This window comes from Culex quinquefasciatus, chromosome 3, assembly GCF_015732765.1.
Source record: "Culex quinquefasciatus strain JHB chromosome 3, VPISU_Cqui_1.0_pri_paternal, whole genome shotgun sequence".
In the NCBI taxonomy this organism is placed as follows: domain Eukaryota; kingdom Metazoa; phylum Arthropoda; class Insecta; order Diptera; family Culicidae; genus Culex; species Culex quinquefasciatus.
Genome location: NC_051863.1, coordinates 99,163,797 through 99,183,222, shown reverse-complemented (window position 1 = coordinate 99,183,222; position 19,426 = coordinate 99,163,797). Strand labels below are relative to the sequence as shown.

Below are 19,426 nucleotides of genomic sequence, written 5' to 3'. Positions count from 1 at the left end.
AAGAATTTAAGAATTTAATAATTTAAGAATTTAAGAATTTAAGAATTTAAGAATTTAAGAATTTAAGAATTTAAGAATTTAAGAATTTAAGAATTTAAGAATTTAAGAATTTAAGAATTTAAGAATTTAAGAATTTAAGAATTTAAGAATTTAAGAATTTAAGAATTTAAGAATTTAAGAATTTAAGAATTTAAGAATTTAAGAATTTAAGAATTTAAGAATTTAAGAATTTAAGAATTTAAGAATTTAAGAATTTAAGAATTTAAGAATTTAAGAATTTAAGAATTTAAGAATTTAAGAATTCAAGAATTTAAGAATTTAAGAATTTAAGAATTTAAGAATTTAAGAATTTAAGAATTTAAGAATTTAAGAATTTAAGAATTTAAGAATTTAAGAATTTAAGAATTTAAGAATTTAAGAATTTAAGAATTTAAGAATTTAATTTCCTAATTTATTGATTTCCTAATTTCCTAACTCCCTAATTTCCTAATTTCCGAATTTCCTAACTTCCTAATTTCCTTATTTCCTAACTTCCGAAATTCCTAACTTCCTAATTTCCTAACATATTTACATATAACCTAATTTTCTTATTTTCTTTATTTTACCTATTTGCTAGTATCATAATTTCCAAATTTCCTAATTCCCAAATTTCCTGATTCCCAAATTTCCTAATTCCCAAATTTCCTAATTCCTTAATTCCGTAATTTTCTTATTTCCTTATTTCCTAATTCCTTATTTCATAATTTAATAGTTTCCCAAATTTCCTTATTCCTAATTTACAAATTTCCTAATTCCTTAATTCCCTGATTTCTTGACCACGTTCCTTCCGATCTGCATACTTAGCTTAAACGAACGCACCATGACTGAACTTGGCAACGCTCACCAAACGAACGCACCATGACCAACGCAGCGAGCTGTCAAAAATTTTCACTTGCGTGCGTGTTCAATCACGTTGGTGGTGGCCGCGGATTTATTTGAGATTTTCAACGTGGGTCAAGTAGTGTGTGATTGTGAAAAAGGATCCTCTGTCGTTTAATCGTGCGGGTGGCCGTACCGGAACAGCTCCTAAATGGCGGAATGAGCAAATCTGGGTGAGTATTTGCTGTTTTGTGAAACTTGAAAGGGCGGAATCCCAGCAGTAGGCATTTTTCATGGCCTGCTTTTGTGTTTCTCTTTTACCGGGATTCAACACAACGGAGGCGCTCGTTTTGGAAAAGAAGGCCCGGCTCCAGCTGCGGACTTTCCCGGCCGCCGTCATGACGTTCCGGGTGTTGGTTCTGCCGAGTGACGGACCAGGGTGAGTTTGAAGTGTGGTTGTTTCTTGGGACATTTTTTCTACGCTATTGGAGGAGGACAGAGCTACGGCCCAGTATTTTCAATTCTGAAACGGTTCTCGATTCGGATTCCGGTTCAAACGTAACAACCCAGTCAGTTCAACTTGAGTTCTGAAACGAAATTCAATTCGAATAGTTAACAAATCCTGTTCCAAACGCTACAACCGGTTCCGTGTTCGTGGAATCTCACTTTGCAGCACTTGCAGACATTTTCCTTGGCCTGCTTGAGAATAAACAAACAAAAAAAACTTTTTTTTTGCTGACTATTTTTTTATTATTTGTTTTCGTTATTGCAGGGACTATTTCGATCGTGGATTAAGGATGAGCCAAGTAATGCTGCCGGGGAGTTTCTTTCCGGATGAAATCAATGGAAACAGTGCAACAATCTCATCCACGGGTCAACTGATCACCAAGAGGGCAATCCTACTGCAACCAGGTAAGCAGGAGCGGGGGAAGACAGAAAGCGGAGTATTTACTGTTCAAATTCCGCAGGCTGCTTGTTTGGATCGCCAAATTTTCCTGGCCGTTTCCTGGAAGGCGTTGCTACAGATGCGAAAAGGGTAGACCGACAACGTAGACGGAGTTCCTGTGGTGTTGGTGGTGACAAGAGGACGAAATCAACCGGAGCCTTCGCGCGAACCTGGCCGATTCGATGATGGCGGACGGATTTTCATAAAGGTTGTCGCTGAAAAATTGCAAGAGCCCAGCAGTTCAATTCGAATTTGGAAACGGAATCTAATTAGATTCTAAATAGAAACCGTTTCAAACGCAACAACCGGTTCCGTGTTCGAACCGGTTGTTGCGTTCGAAATGGAACCTAATTCGAATCTAATTTGATTTCGTTTCAGAATTCGAATTGAACTGACTGGGTGGAAGAGAAACCAAAGCCAAAGTTTGTAACACGCACCAACACGAACACAAACGTACACAGCTTTTGGGCCAATACAATAAGAACCATAAAAATACTGTATTTAATTATATATTTCATTGTCCATATTCTTTTACAGTACAATTTAGTGGAGAGAAAAAATAAATAACATAAAAATACAATAAATTATTGTAGTTATTATTTATTTCATTGTCCGATTATAGTTTTTACAATATCATTTAGTATGGGAAAATCCATGAAGAACTGTGAATTTACTGTGCAAACCATAGTAATGGTTACTGTATTTATTATAGATGCATGATGTTTTCTATGGTTTGGGTCGGGAAAGGCATCAATGAAAATACGGTAGAATGTATAGTATTTGTTTTTTGTATGGGAAAGTCGAAATTTTATGGTGACTGTGCCTAACAATACTTTTATAGTAAATTCCCAAAATAAGATATATTCTATGGTGAAAAACATAAAGGTTACTGTAGAATCATGGTAAAAATAACCATAGAATTTATCGTGTGATAACCATAAAATCTACTGTTGGTTTATAGTAAATCTTTATGCGGGTAAGTTTTCCCGCATAAAGATTTACTATAAACCAACAGTAGATTTTATGGTTATCACACGATAAATTCTATGGTTATTTTAACCATGATTCTACTGTAGCCTTTATGTTTTTTCACCATAGAATATATCCTATTTCGGGAATTTACTATAAAAAAGGGGTATTGTTAGGCACAGTCACCATAAAAATTTCGACTTTTCCCATACAAAAAAACCAAAACTATACATTCTATCGTATTTTCATTGATGCCTTTTCCGTCCAAAAATTACCCAGACCATAGAAAACATCATACATTTATAATAAAAACAGTAACCATTACAATGGTTTGCACAGTAAATTCACAGTTCTTCATGGATTTTTCCATACTAAATAGTACGGTTTAAACTATATTCGTACATTGAAATAAATAATAACTACAGTATGATTCATTGTATTTGCATTGTATTTATTGTTTTCTCTCCACTAAATTGTACTGTAAAACATATATTTATACATTAAAATTAATGGTCAATATGGTAAGTTTTATTGTATTTTTATAGTTTTTTTCGTAGATTTAAAAAAAATAGTACTTTTTTTCCGCGTCGTTTTCTTTTAATATTCTGCTTCAATCCGAACTTTCTGACGTTGTTCGAAATGTTTGTAGCCGGTCCCGCATAAAGTTTTACTATAAACCAACAGTAGATTTTATGGTTATCACACGATAAATTCTATGGTTATTTTTACCATGATTCTACAGTAGCCTTTATGTTTTTTCACCATAGAATATATCTTATTTTGGGAAATTACTATAAAAAAGGGGTATTGTTAGGCACAGTCACCATAAAAATGTCGACTTTTCCCCATACAAAAAAAAACCAAAAACTATATATTCTACCGTATTTTCATTGATGCCTTTTCCGTCCAAAAAATTACCCTTATCATAGAAAACATCATACATTTATAATAAAAACAGTAACCATTACAATGGTTTGCACAGTAGATTCACAGTTCTTCATGGATTTTTCCATACTAAATAGTACGGTTTAAACTATATTCGTACATTGAAATAAATAATAACTACAGTATGATTCATTGTATTTTCATTGTATTTATTTTTTTTTCTCCACTAAATTGTACTGTAAAACATATATTTATACATTGAAATTAATGGTCAATATGGTAAATTTTATTGTATTTTTATCGTTTTCTTTAATTTCACTTAATTTAGCACTTTTTTTCCGTGTCGTTTTCTTTTGTTATTCCGCTTCAATCCACACTGTTTGAAATTATTCGGAATGTCCGTAGCCGGTGCCGGATCAACTGCTTCGTAATTGGGATAGACATTCGCGTAATCTAGAAGCACAATCCTTAGTGAAATTAGCCCCTGTAGAAGAGAAAAACACTGAATTAGACATAAGGAAAATTTACATATGTTTGGCATGTTAAGGATCCGGTTCATTTTCTATTAAATTAGCTGTTCTTAAATTCTGAAATTTAGAAATTCTTAAATTCCTAAATTCCTTAATTCCTTAATTCCTTAATTCCTAAATTCCCAAATTCCCAAATTCCTAAATTCCAAAATTCCTAATTTCCTGAATTCCTAATTTCCTAAATTCCTAAATTCCTAACTTCATAATTTCCTAATTTCCTTAACTCCTATATACTTAAATTCCTGATTCCCTAAATTCATAAATTCCTAAATTCCAGAATTCCTATATTCCTGAATTCCCAAATTCACAAATCCCTTAATTCCTAAATTCTAAATCATGAAATTTTGAAATTCTTAAATTCCTAAATTCTAAATTCCCAAATTCCTGAATTCCAAAATTCCTAATATCTTAAATTCCTAAATTCCTAACTTCATAATTTCCTAATTTCCTTAACTCCTATATTCTTAAATTCTAATTCCTAAATTCATAAATTCCTTAATTTCAGAATTCCTAAAATCCTATATTCCTGAATTCCCAAATTCACAAATCCCTAAATTCCAAATTTCCTAAATTCCTGAATTTTTAAATTCCTTTATTCCTAAATTCCTAATTTCATAAGTTAATAATTTAATAATTTCCTATATACCTGAATTCCTAAGGAATTAAGGAATCTAAATTCAAAATTGAAAAAAACCTAAAAAATTCTAATTTCCTAGATTCTTAAATTCCATAATATCTCAATTCCTAAACTACTAAATTCCTAAATTCCTAACTTTATAATTCCATAAATTCCTATAATCCTAAATTCCTTAAATTCCTAAATTCTTACATTTCTAAATTCCTGAATTCCTAAATTCACAAATTCCCAAATTCCTAAGTTCCAAAATTTCCAAAATCCAAAATTGCAAAATTCCAAAATTGCTAAATTCCAAAATTTTAATTCTAAAATTCAAAATTCCAATACTCCAAAATTCCATAATTCCTAAATTATTAAATTTCTAAATTTCTAAATTCAAAATCTGATACTCCAAAATTCCATAATTCCTAAATTCTTAAATTTCTGAATTTCTAATTTCTAAATTTCTAAATTCTAATTTCTAAATTTCTAATTTCTAAATTTCTAAATTTCTAAATTTCTAAATTTCTAAATTCTAAAAATTTCTAAAATTCCTAATTTCTAAATTCTAAATTTCCAAATTTCTAATTTCTAATTTCTAATTTCTAAATTCTAATTCCTAATTTCTAAATTCTAAATTTCTAATTCTAAATTTCTAAATTTCTAAATTTCTAAATTTCTAAATTTCTAAATATCTAAATTACTAAATATCTAAATTTCTAAATTTCTAAATTTGTAAATTTCTAAATTTCTAAATTTCTAAATTTTAAATTTCTTAATTTCTGAATTAAATTTCTAAATTTCTAAATTTCTTAATTTCTTAATTTCTTAATTTCTAAATTTCTAAATTTCTAAATTTCTAAATTTCTAAATAATTTCAAAAATCAATCATCCGAAGGTTCAGATTACCGAAGAAGGAAAAATTCTACTTTTATTTTGGACTGAAATTTTAGTTCACTCATACAAAATAAGTTGATTCGATCTGTTGGTTACAGTTTTCCATTTTAGGTTACACAATTTTGTAATTTTAAAATTTTAAAATAAGACTAAAATTTTCTGATTTTCTAAATTTAAATTATTTGAAATAAATTGTAGAATTCTTAAACATTTGAATCCTAGAAAATTAAATACAACTTTATTTGTAATTTTCAGTTGCATTGAAATGTGCAAATCCAACTTATTTGATTCACTAATCAAAACAAATTGCACCGCGTGAAACGCTACATTCCGTTTCTGTTACTTTTCAGCTGCGTACCGCAAAAAAATCGTGACCTTCTCCTTGACGTTTGAAAGTTTTCCGAGCTGCGCAGCCCCAACACAGAACTCACCTAACGATTTTCGCCTCCAGGCGAGACGAGCTCACCATCCGGAACAAACACGGCCGAAAGTGACCGCAGCAGGCGCCGGGTCCTCTCCCAATCGAACGCATCCGTTGGGTTGTGTCCCGTTAGCGAACCCGGTGGGAGAAGTCCCTGTGAAAAGAGAAACAAACAGTTTGTTTAGATCAAATGTTGCTGCAGTAGGCCACGAAAGATGTCTGCTGCTGCTGCGGAGATTTCGCACCGTGGCTCTCCCCTCCCACAACAAATCAGAGGAAAGTTTTCCAAGCAAAATTCCACCACAGCTGAAATACTCACCCAAAATGGTTGACAATTTCAAATTTGCTTTTCCGGATCGGTGACTCGGCAGATTTTTTCTGCCGGAAACGTGTGGAAGAAGTCCCTGTAAAGTAGAAAAAAACAAACACTGTGATTAAGCAATCTGCCCAAGCAGGCAATAGATAGTGCCGCTGCTGTTTTGTTTGGAATTCCCTTCCACCCTCACGAAACTCAAAATACTCACCCAAAGTTCCGCCATCCCGGAGCCGCTCCAATTCGAACTTCGAACATCCGTCCACCAATACTAGGATCGCGTTCGGCAACTTGATTGCCAATCGCCGGATGTGGCCAATTGGCTTAAACGACCGCCTCAACGCGAAAAATCCGGGTTTCCTAAAACTTCAGCAAACACCGTCAACACGAACATGATCGGACACGCGCGAGTAAAAAAAGTGACAGCTCGCTCGAACCATGGTGCGTTCGTTTCAGGAGCGTCGCACGGGTTCAGTGTAACTTGGTGTAACGGTGCGTTCGTTGCATGAGCGTCGGCTGAACAGGTTCAGTGTAAAGTTGGGTTTGTTAATTGATATTGGAATGTTTAAATGTTTAAATGTTTAAATGTTTAAATGTTTAAATGTTTAAATGTTTAAATGTTTAAATGTTTAAATGTTTAAATGTTTAAATGTTTAAATGTTTAAATGTTTAAATGTTTAAATGTTTAAATGTTTAAATGTTTAAATGTTTAAATGTTTAAATGTTTAAATGTTTAAATGTTTAAATGTTTAAATGTTTAAATGTTTAAATGTTTAAATGTTTAAATGTTTAAATGTTTAAATGTTTAAATGTTTAAATGTTTAAATGTTTAAATGTTTAAATGTTTAAATGTTTAAATGTTTAAATGTTTAAATGTTTAAATGTTTAAATGTTTAAATGTTTAAATGTTTAAATGTTTAAATGTTTAAATGTTTAAATGTTTAAATGTTTAAATGTTTAAATGTTTAAATGTTTAAATGTTTAAATGTTTAAATGTTTAAATGTTTAAATGTTTAAATGTTTAAATGTTTAAATGTTTAAATGTTTAAATGTTTAAATGTTTAAATGTTTAAATGTTTAAATGTTTAAATGTTTAAATGTTTAAATGTTTAAATGTTTAAATGTTTAAATGTTTAAATGTTTAAATGTTTAAATGTTTAAATGTTTAAATGTTTAAATGTTTAAATGTTTAAATGTTTAAATGTTTAAATGTTTAAATGTTTAAATGTTTAAATGTTTAAATGTTTAAATGTTTAAATGTTTAAATGTTTAAATGTTTAAATGTTTAAATGTTTAAATGTTTAAATGTTTAAATGTTTAAATGTTTAAATGTTTAAATGTTTAAATGTTTAAATGTTTAAATGTTTAAATGTTTAAATGTTTAAATGTTTAAATGTTTAAATGTTTAAATGTTTAAATGTTTAAATGTTTAAATGTTTAAATGTTTAAATGTTTAAATGTTTAAATGTTTAAATGTTTAAATGTTTAAATGTTTAAATGTTTAAATGTTTAAATGTTTAAATGTTTAAATGTTTAAATGTTTAAATGTTTAAATGTTTAAATGTTTAAATGTTTAAATGTTTAAATGTTTAAATGTTTAAATGTTTAAATGTTTAAATGTTTAAATGTTTAAATGTTTAAATGTTTAAATGTTTAAATGTTTAAATGTTTAAATGTTTAAATGTTTAAATGTTTAAATGTTTAAATGTTTAAATGTTTAAATGTTTAAATGTTTAAATGTTTAAATGTTTAAATGTTTAAATGTTTAAATGTTTAAATGTTTAAATGTTTAAATGTTTAAATGTTTAAATGTTTAAATGTTTAAATGTTTAAATGTTTAAATGTTTAAATGTTTAAATGTTTAAATGTTTAAATGTTTAAATGTTTAAATGTTTAAATGTTTAAATGTTTAAATGTTTAAATGTTTAAATGTTTAAATGTTTAAATGTTTAAATGTTTAAATGTTTAAATGTTTAAATGTTTAAATGTTTAAATGTTTAAATGTTTAAATGTTTAAATGTTTAAATGTTTAAATGTTTAAATGTTTAAATGTTTAAATGTTTAAATGTTTAAATGTTTAAATGTTTAAACAGTTCAGTAAAATGGCCATTCGGGTAAATGACATTCGGGGATATGGAATTTGCGGGAGAATGATTTTCGGGTACACTCAAACCCCGATGGTTTGACACTAACTGTTGTCAAACAAACGGGGTCACTTTTTAGTTTGACACCTTTTACACGGATCTCACACACACTACCAAACGCTCGTTTTGATAGTGTTCGTGAGCGCCGTGTAAATTGACAGTTCGTCACTTTTTAGTTTGACTTTGACCAACCAACGGGGTACAAACTAAAAAAGTGTCAAACGAAAAAGTGACCAACCACCGGGGGTTGAGTGTAGTGGAATTTTCGGGGAAATGATTAATCGGGGATATGGGATTAGTGAATGCGGGATTTGGGATAAAGCCTTAATGTTTTAATATTTTAATATTTTAATATTTTAATATTTCAATATTTCAATATTTTAATATTTTAATATTTAATATTTAATATTTAATATTTTAATATTTTAATATTTTAATATTTTAATATTTTAATATTTTAATATTTTAATATTTTAATATTTTAATATTTTAATATTTTAATATTTTAATATTTTAATATTTTAATATTTTAATATTTTAATATTTTAATATTTTAATATTTTAATATTTTAATATTTTAATATTTTAATATTTTAATATTTTAATATTTTAATATTTTAATATTTTAATATTTTAATATTTTAATATTTTAATATTTTAATATTTTAATATTTTAATATTTTAATATTTTAATATTTTAATATTTTAATATTTTAATATTTTAATATTTTAATATTTTAATATTTTAATATTTTAATATTTTAATATTTTAATATTTTAATATTTTAATATTTTAATATTTTAATATTTTAATATTTTAATATTTTAATATTTTAATATTTTAATATTTTAATATTTTAATATTTTAATATTTTAATATTTTAATATTTTAATATTTTAATATTTTAATATTTTAATATTTTAATATTTTAATATTTTAATATTTTAATATTTTAATATTTTAATATTTTAATATTTTAATATTTTAATATTTTAATATTTTAATATTTTAATATTTTAATATTTTAATATTTTAATATTTTAATATTTTAATATTTTAATATTTTAATATTTTAATATTTTAATATTTTAATATTTTAATATTTTAATATTTTAATATTTTAATATTTTAATATTTTAATATTTTAATATTTTAATATTTTAATATTTTAATATTTTAATATTTTAATATTTTAATATTTTAATATTTTAATATTTTAATATTTTAATATTTTAATATTTTAATATTTTAATATTTTAATATTTTAATATTTTAATATTTTAATATTTTAATATTTTAATATTTTAATATTTTAATATTTTAATATTTTAATATTTTAATATTTTAATATTTTAATATTTTAATATTTTAATATTTTAATATTTTAATATTTTAATATTTTAATATTTTAATATTTTAATATTTTAATATTTTAATATTTTAATATTTTAATATTTTAATATTTTAATATTTTAATATTTTAATATTTTAATATTTTAATATTTTAATATTTTAATATTTTAATATTTTAATATTTTAATATTTTAATATTTTAATATTTTAATATTTTAATATTTTAATATTTTAATATTTTAATATTTTAATATTTTAATATTTTAATATTTTAATATTTTAATATTTTAATATTTTAATATTTTAATATTTTAATATTTTAATATTTTAATATTTTAATATTTTAATATTTTAATATTTTAATATTTTAATATTTTAATATTTTAATATTTTAATATTTTAATATTTTAATATTTTAATATTTTAATATTTTAATATTTTAATATTTTAATATTTTAATATTTTAATATTTTAATATTTTTATATTTTAATATTTTAATATTTTAATATTTTAATATTTTAATATTTTAATATTTTAATATTTTAATATTTTAATATTTTAATATTTTAATATTTTAATATTTTAATATTTTAATATTTTAATATTTTAATATTTTAATATTTTAATATTTTAATATTTTAATATTTTAATATTTTAATATTTTAATATTTTAATATTTTAATATTTTAATATTTTAATATTTTAATATTTTAATATTTTAATATTTTAATATTTTAATATTTTAATATTTTAATATTTTAATATTTTAATATTTTAATATTTTAATATTTTAATATTTTAATATTTTAATATTTTAATATTTTAATATTTTAATATTTTAATATTTTAATATTTTAATATTTTAATATTTTAATATTTTAATATTTTAATATTTTAATATTTTAATATTTTAATATTTTAATATTTTAATATTTTAATATTTTAATATTTTAATATTTTAATATTTTAATATTTTAATATTTTAATATTTTAATATTTTAATATTTTTATATTTTCAATACTTTTATTACATGATTCGCATTATTTAAAAAAATCGTTCAAAAAAAGTTCACACTATGCAACTATAACATTACAATGAAACTTACTGTAACAAAAAATTGGAAAAAAATGCGTTATGAGATTTCCAATAACAAAACCATAATATTTGCTGTATTCATGAAAGGTACAGTACTTTTATTGTTTCAATTTATAACATTTCCAATAACAAAACCATGAAATTTGCTGTAACCATGAAATCTACGATAACTTTATCGTCATTCCAATGAAGTTAAAAAAAATCAACCATAAACTTACCATAAATATTATAATATTTATTGTAACTTCATGGTTTTGACAATACAAATCATCATATAATTTTATTCGGGTTGATTAGGATGGTATTTAGATTTTATATAAGTATAGTAACTCATATAGTTTAATAAACAAAATCATTTTGAAGGTCTATAAACACCAAAATTAATTTGACATTAGGATCACCTCATAAAAATGGTCAAATATGTTTTTTCTTTAACTACTCCCAAACGTTGGTCGCATAATTTTGCTGTAAATCTGCATGAAATTATATCAGAATCTGCATGAAATCTGTTATGATCCTTTTTTCGATATAGATGTATGACAATTTTGCTCGTTACCGATAATTACCGACATTACCGACAACGATTATACTGCAGAAAAAAAATCTAAACAAAACGAGGATTGAACCATCAATGTCTTGGTTGTGGATCCGACACGCTCCCAAAGTGCCATGGGCACACGGATAAAGTTTTATTCTGTGGGTGTACAGAAAAATAAAAAAATGAAAAAATATATTGAATATATAATTTTCTAAATGTAATATATAAAAAACTAAACTGAAAACTAATAATAGTCATCTTGAATTTATAACATCATGAGTCAAAAGTTTTGAAAATGACTAAAAACGGAATGTCCATATTAGCTTGCATCTCATCATTATAAAAATACCCATGTGATTAAAATCAGATTTAAATTCTTTTGAAAAAAAAAATGAACTCAAAAAAAATTCATATTTTTGAATAATTGACACAATTTTTGCAAAAAAATATCGTCTGAATAATAAAAAACCTGAAACTGATTGATGCACGTTCTATTCTCTTATTTTTTTAAAGTTCAAGAAATTGATCATTTCTCGATTAAATTTTCAAAAGGCCCTATCTGCATAGGAAACCCATGAGGGATAGGTTGTTTTGAAAATTTAATCTAGATTAAAAAAAAAAGATTTGTTTAAAATCACCTCAAGTTTGTTCAAATAAATATTCAAGATTGATAGAAACATGCATGTAAGAATTTGTGTACCAAATGTTTTGTCACAGCCAAATTATTTATCAAATTACTTTTTGTGTTAAATAGAATTAAAAAAAGAACTAGATTCACAGTAAAACAGAATAATTAGACTACACATAACAGAGGTGACCAAAGTATGGCACGCGGACCCATTTTAAATGATCATGTATAATGTTTATTAATTTAGAAAGTGATTATTATTTAAAGATTATAATGTAAAGATTTATTTCAAACTTTCTTAGGCTTTTTGTACTAATGATATATGTATATTTTGATCCCCCACAAATAATTTGTTCAAAAATCATTCTAATTTAAACAAATTCACATGTTTCAATGTGAGTATAGTAAGTTAGGTAAAAAAGTTTTATCAACATTTCGATATATGTACCAAAAAAACTTCAATGTAAGTAATGATTGCAAATGAACTGTAAGGGTGTATACAATGTTTTCCAACATTTGTTTTATTGAAATGTTGAAATTCTTGCTTGTAATTCCATTTTTTATTTTTTCTTGTAATTCCATTTTCTATTTTTTCACCACCGCCTTGACCAAGGCAAGAGTCTTTTATAAATATTTGCATAGTTCTAAGGCCGATGCAAATATTTAAAAAAGTTTTTGTCCTTCGGTCCTGGCCGAGGTCAAGGGGGGGGGGGCAAAAAAATATTAAAAAAAATAACAAGCCATAGTCTTCACATTTAAATGAAAAAAGTGTAGAAAAAGGCATTTTACACTAGTTCAGTTGTTTTGCAATCATTAGTTTTCAAAAAATCTAAGATCTGACAAAAACAAAAATTGTATCGAAAAAAAAGATTTTACATCGAACATTTTCAAAAAATCTTATGATTTAAAAAAAAAACCCAAGCATGCTAAAAATGATTTTAAACGCAGGAGAATGTATTTTAGTTTGATTTCAGGTGGTTGCACTTGAAATTTTGAAGTTTATTGTAAAAATATTTTTTTTGCCCCCTGATTTTTCGGGCCAATTTTGAAGGAGGGGGTGACAAAAACTTTTAAAAATATTTGTACCAGCCTATTTGTTGGGAAATAATTGCGCAGCGATTTCACATTTCATAATCTAAAAAAACTTCAAACTTGAAAACTTTAAAATATAAACTCAACGATAACACAAGTACATTCAACTAAGTACCTTTATTTTCGAATACCTAAAATTGTGTCTGAAATAATGTTTAAATTCTCATTTTCCACATTTGACCCTTGATTACAAAAATTATATCGATAAAGAGGAAATATACGTCAATGAAATTAATATGTTGTTGTTCATTTATTTATTTATGGCAGCTTTAACCAACGTGGTCATTCGCTGCCCCAAAATTAATATATCTTTATTATTTTTCTTTTGTGGATTAAAAGTAATAGTAATTGAATTGAATTGTATTTATTCCACATTATTTTAGGTAGGAAATGCAGCCACGCCAAAAACCGACTTCTTTAAAAAAAAAACAGTTATTCAAAACAAAAATACATATAGGTAACATAAATAATAACAAGAAAAGACCCAGAGCTCAATCATCGTGATGTGATTGGTTGTAAAAAAACAATCTTATATTTAATAAAATAATAATTTGAATCAATCATTGATAGTTTTACAATCATTGGAATATGTACATTCAAATGAATTTACAATTTAAAAAAAGGATTGTTCAAGAAAAATATACAGTTAAAAATCTTTATTTTTATTAAAATCATTCATATCTCAAATAGTTGTCAAGTCGTTTATTGTAGCATATTACTAAGAATATATAAATATAACTAAGCAACTTATTTCATTTTAATTTTAAAAATAAGTTTCGATTTATGTACCCATGCCCTTTAAAATGTTGTGTATGCTCATCCTTCGGAATGAAAAAAATGACAAACAAAACAAAAAATCTACTTTGTTTTGTCAACAAATAAATTGTTTAAATCAAATATGATTGTTTTATCCATCTTTTTCCATCTAATTCATGCCATTTCAATAACAAATACTGTTAAAATAACAGAAAGTGTTATGGAAACTTCTTGAAAAATCAATTTTCACATAAGAATTTAATAACAATTTATGATATCATAACAAAATTTGTTATTGGTCTGATATTGGCCAAAACAACTTTGGAATAACATTTTTTGTTATGGAGGAATACTCCAACTGTTATTGGAATGATCGGATTAGTTGTTGAAATAACAAAAAATAATAACAAAGATTTGTTCGAAGAATAATTAAAAGTGTTATTAGTCTGTTATTACAATAACAATCCAATAACAAAAAAATCACAACGATGAATAACAAATCTTGTTATAAATATCAAAAAATGTTGTTTCCAAGTTATTTTCGTCTTTTCGGGATTGCAAAATTTGTGCCAGGGAATCTTTCTTAAAAAAATTTACCATAATTTTGTTCAGAAAACATAATATGTCGTTTTTTTTTCTCGTATTTAAAATAACATTATTACTTCAAAGCATTTCTCTTATTAAAACAAATAATGTCCTAAAAACTCAGTTGAATTTTTTTGGGATTCTCTTGGCATTCAACAATATATAAAATATAATATCAAATTCAAGTTTTATAAAAAGCTGAACTTTTTGTGGCTTGTTTTCTAACACGCTCCCAAAATATTTAATCGTGATTGCCTCTCACCCAATCGGCCTGGGTTCGATCCCAGAAGGTCCCGGTGGCATTTTTCGAGACGAGATTTGTCTGATCACGCCTTCCGTCGGACGGGGAAGTAAATGTTGGCCCCGGACAAACCTAAAAGGTTAGGTCGTTAGCTCAGTCCAGGTGTAGGAGTCGTCTCCCTGGGTCCTGTCTCGGTGGAGTCGCTGGTAGGCAGTTGGACTAACAATCCAAAGGTCGTCAGTTCGAATCCCGGGGTGGATGGAAGCTTAGGTGTAAAAAGAGGTTTGCAATTGCCTCAACAATCAAGCCTTCGGACACCTACTTTCGAGTAGGAATCTCGCAATCGAGAACGCCAAGGCAATGCTGTATAGCGAACAATTTTTTAAAAAATTTTTTGCCATGCCGTTTTGTTTGTAAGGTAGCGTTTTCGAAACAATTACTTTTACTTTTTTGTATGAAGCACAAAACAGTCATTACAAAAGTTCAGCCGAATTAAAAATACAAAAATCAGAATTTGTAAAAAAATACCGAATTCGTAGATAATTGCTCAGTTCAGTTGTTTTGCCATCATTAGTTTTTTGTTTGACGTAATTAAAAATTTGACCAAAAAAGAAACTTATTGCTGTACTGTATATCGAAAATTTTCAAAAATAAATAAAATTTTGAATAAACCCAAATAATATAAAAATAAATCTAAACGCAGGGGAATGCATATTAAATTGATTTCAGCTGATTGCACTTGAATTTTCATTAAAATATTGAAGTTATTTTTCAATATGTTTTTTTTTTGCCTTCTGATTTGTCTGGCCGATTTTGAAGCCTAAAACTATATTTTAAAATAAAAAAAAACTTTTAAATCATTTTACCTTTTTATGAAACTTTGGAGTTCTAGAATGTTTGCAAAGGAATTTTGCATATTGCTTTTATTGCTTAGCAAATTATTAGGAAAAAGGTAACTTGATCTGAAACACAAATTTCACAAAATTAATTTTGCAGTAATTGTTTTTGAAGTTTGAACATATCGGTTATAATATTAAACATTCTCATCGATAGATATATTTTTATGTAGTCATAAAACATATAAAATTAAATCATTAACAAAATAGGCTTTTCGTCTAAAAAAATAAAAATAAAAAGATAATAAAAAAATAAGATAAAGGAATGAGTAGTACAAGAAGGCTTTTAATTTGGTGGCGATAGACTATTCATTATCTTTGTTTGGTTATAAAAACGAGCATTTCATTTTGTTGAATCGGTATACTTCAAACAATAGTTCACTTATTTATTTATAACAGAAAATGACTAAATCAATATTCTGTTGTAAAAAATACATTTTCATAAACTATTTGCGTAAATCTGAATAATTTTTCAAGTATCAATTTTGCCTCACAATGCCTTATCAATTTGTATAAGACAAAAATGAATTTAAGGTTTCCATAGAAAAAATAAAAATGTTATACGCACCAGAACATAGGTCTTGACAAAATTGTTATTTTTCAGGTATATGTGAAGCGGGAGAGGGAATGATGAAACTTCTCTGTGGAAAAAACGGAACGCGGAACGGATTCACAATCTAGAGGTAGCCGTTTTCATATATTTTGTTCTATCCAGCGTAATAATGCCAAAACTCCATTTCACCAATTTTCGAAACAGTGAACATAAAAACCATACTGTTTTCTAATAAAATAACAAAATAGATCTAAAAAGTTTCTTTATTTTGCGATGCTATAATTTCAACATTATTGTACAGTCTGTAAATTCACGATCTAAGATATTTTTTATTGTATTGGAACAAACAAACTCTCTAAGAATAAAGAATCGAACATTGTGGCACCCTTTTCAGCGTGGTGCTGACCCATTTTACTATACATTGTTAGTATTTTATGATTTTTGAAAAATAAATTTAAACATTTCCTAAATACAAAACAAAATTAACAACAATACAGGAACCTGTATTTTCAATAGTTTTCATCTATTGCTTTTTGAATTTCAATGATTTTTTTTAAATTTAGTATGGTTTGCTCCCTGATTGACAAGGGCGGCGATATTTTTGTGTTACGTGAAATTGTTAGAATTACAAAGGCATCGTAATTTATTTGATTATAAAGAATTTCATTTTATAGGAAAGTAGCTGTTCGTGATATTTGCAAAAAAAATCCCAGTTTTTCAAATAACTAAATGAGATGATAAATTGTTAACCAGATGAAATTTCAAATAAAAAAAAAGAAATCTAATACAGCCCACATAAATAACTGTTTTAGATATATTTTTGGGATGTACAAATTAGCTAGGGATATTTCGTTTTTTTTTCAAATCCAAATATAGTAATATAGAAGAAATCATTTGAGTCAAATCAATTAAAAATCAAATTGTCTACTCTACTGCATGGCCATGACGGTCTCTATTGCGAAATTCCTACTCGAAACTAGGTGTCCAAAGGCAATCTCCCATTCACACCGTGATTTGAACTGACGACCTTTGGAATGCGAGTCCATCTGCAGGTTTGAATAGAATTTTATTTAGGATAGGCATAATGCTCGCTTATGAAGTCCGAGTTTTTGGTAAATATTTCGTTAAAGTAACTGCATTTTTATATTTCGATCTGAAAAAACGCAAAAATCTCACGCAAATCTGAGTAGATTATGAGTCGAACTGCCGACCAGTGACTTTACTGAAGCAATCCAATGTGACGACTCCTACACCTGGTCTGACCTAATGGCCTAGGTTCTAGGTTTGGCCGGGACTAATATTTACTTCCCCATTCGACGGAAGGCGTGAGGAGACAAATCTTATCTTGAAAAATTCCACTGGTGCCTAAAACTAATAAAGATTATAAAAGATAACAGTACTGTTTATCAAACAGTTTAAAAAATAAAAATAAATATTCTAAATCAATGCTCCCAGCCAATGCAAACAGATTGTACATAAAAGGCATATGAGACAATAAACCTATCGTTTTCCCGCAATCACAAACATTTCTTATAAGAATTCATTGTGCTTCATCCATCGAAAAAGTCAAACTATTTCGTTTGACTTATCGAATCGCTTTAAAAATATAAAGCGTACCATACAAGATTCCATAATTATAAAAGAAAACAAAAAAAAAAAGAAGAAAAAAAATATTTTTTTCTCCGAAACTTCTTTTATCGCACATCAACAGAAAAGTAATGTGTGGAAGTGTGGATTGATCACCACTCACCAAGATGCGCGGCGGGCGGAGGTGCTTGGATCGCGCGGCGAGAGCAGGCCATGACATGCGCGCACCCAAAAATAAACAAAACCAAAATTGGTGGAAAATTTCAAAAGTTTGCATTTGTCTAAGATAATTACTCAAAAACTATACGACCTAGAGATTTGATCCCAAAGAACGAAATGTAGAGGATAAGTTTCTCGAATTTCTTACGGAGCCAAAAGTGTACCTTTTCTAACAATATTTATGATATTTTTAGCATCAAAGTTGTCAAACATATTTTCTATATGTAAACAATTTTTTGAAAAAAAACTTTTTGGTGAAAAATGTTCAGAAAAAGCAGCTTGAATTTTGGGCGAAGAGAGATTTGGGCTAAGTCTTATCGTTTTCGAGATATTCAAGAAATCCCCCGTGGTAAATTTCACCTTAAAGCTCAAATCGTCCGGGGCAGATTCCTGGGCGTAAGATTTTTCTGCCTGCAGCTGCTTGAAACCCTGTCCGCGTCGACCTCGTGATAGAGGTAGATTCGCCTCCGGTTGATCCAGCCAAGGTCGTGCGTGCTTGTGTTGCCGCCGGAACAATACGTCCGGGACCGCTGGAGGGGGAATCGTGAGCGCGGGTTAGAACTTGAACACGGAACATTTGGCCCAGACTATTTCGTCGTACAGAATCATTCGGCCGGATTCGAATTTTTCACAGATGTAGCGACCTTCCGGCGGAGTCACTCGAGGTGGAAGGCCGTCAGGCAGGTTTCGCCGGTTTCACAGCAGATGAGACCTTGCAGCATAGGAAACACCAGTTACACCGAAGTGTCACCACCCCCCGGGGTGCAGGATCCAGCTCATACCAGGTGAAAAAGTTCCGGCTGAACCTCGAACTGAACACCTTGTCGAACGCGAGAAATAAAAAAGAATCTTCAAGAGCAGCTGCCGCAATCCGTCCCGAAACAACGAAGAATTTCGGTTTATTTACTTTTTCGGACTGCTCGAATCAATAAAAAAAAACATTTCAACAGTGCGGCCAGTTTCATGGAAAACTGCTAGAACGATTTTTTTATGGCAACTCTGACTGCATGAATGTAAATTTTCATTCGAGCACGATCTGAACACGATGAGCACGATGAGCGCGATCTGGCGCGATGAGGGGAAAACGACCGCGATGAAGGTACGATGAACAAGAATGAAGGAATTTGACGCGATTTGGCGCGATTTTATTCAAATCGCGAAGTGTCATCCCCCTCGGGGCTTCCTCTAGATGGAACAAACTGTGCTGACCTCCGCGTACAGCTCGCCTATATCGGTGACGGCGAAAGAGGTGCTCGGGGCGGTCGTGCACTTTGTCGGTGAAGCTGGTTCGGGGACAAATT

The 19,426-nt window shown here is 27.4% G+C and overlaps 1 protein-coding gene across 4 annotated transcripts; it reads left to right on the top strand.

The window, feature by feature from the left end:
- Window positions 1-744: 744 nt before the first annotated feature.
- On the top strand, window positions 745-2,358 carry LOC119770805. Of its 4 annotated transcripts, none has more exons than XM_038266315.1 (5): window positions 745-1,091; window positions 1,200-1,297; window positions 1,631-1,770; window positions 1,827-2,012; window positions 2,342-2,358. In XM_038266315.1, exons 2-4 carry the CDS (start codon window positions 1,257-1,259, stop codon window positions 1,988-1,990), a joined length of 345 nt encoding a protein of 114 aa, XP_038122243.1. In that variant the 5' UTR covers window positions 745-1,091; window positions 1,200-1,256; the 3' UTR covers window positions 1,991-2,012; window positions 2,342-2,358. The 4 variants fall into 4 exon arrangements, with proteins under 4 accessions (XP_038122243.1, XP_038122244.1, XP_038122242.1 ...); XM_038266316.1 differs by lacking the exon at window positions 2,342-2,358 and adding an exon at window positions 2,183-2,270 and having other exon boundaries at window positions 1,221-1,297; XM_038266314.1 differs by lacking the exon at window positions 2,342-2,358 and adding an exon at window positions 2,183-2,270.
- Window positions 2,359-19,426: the final 17,068 nt, after the last annotated feature.

Bases quoted from the DNA above. Each gene is read 5' to 3' on its own strand.
- LOC119770805 (XM_038266315.1), top strand. From the start codon at position 1,257: ATGACGTTCCGGGTGTTGGTTCTGCCGAGTGACGGACCAGG. The intron at 1,298-1,630 runs GTGAGTTTGAAG...TCGTTATTGCAG, and splicing joins CTGCCGAGTGACGGACCAGG to GGACTATTTCGATCGTGGAT. The intron at 1,771-1,826 runs GTAAGCAGGAGC...CAAATTCCGCAG, and splicing joins GGCAATCCTACTGCAACCAG to GCTGCTTGTTTGGATCGCCA.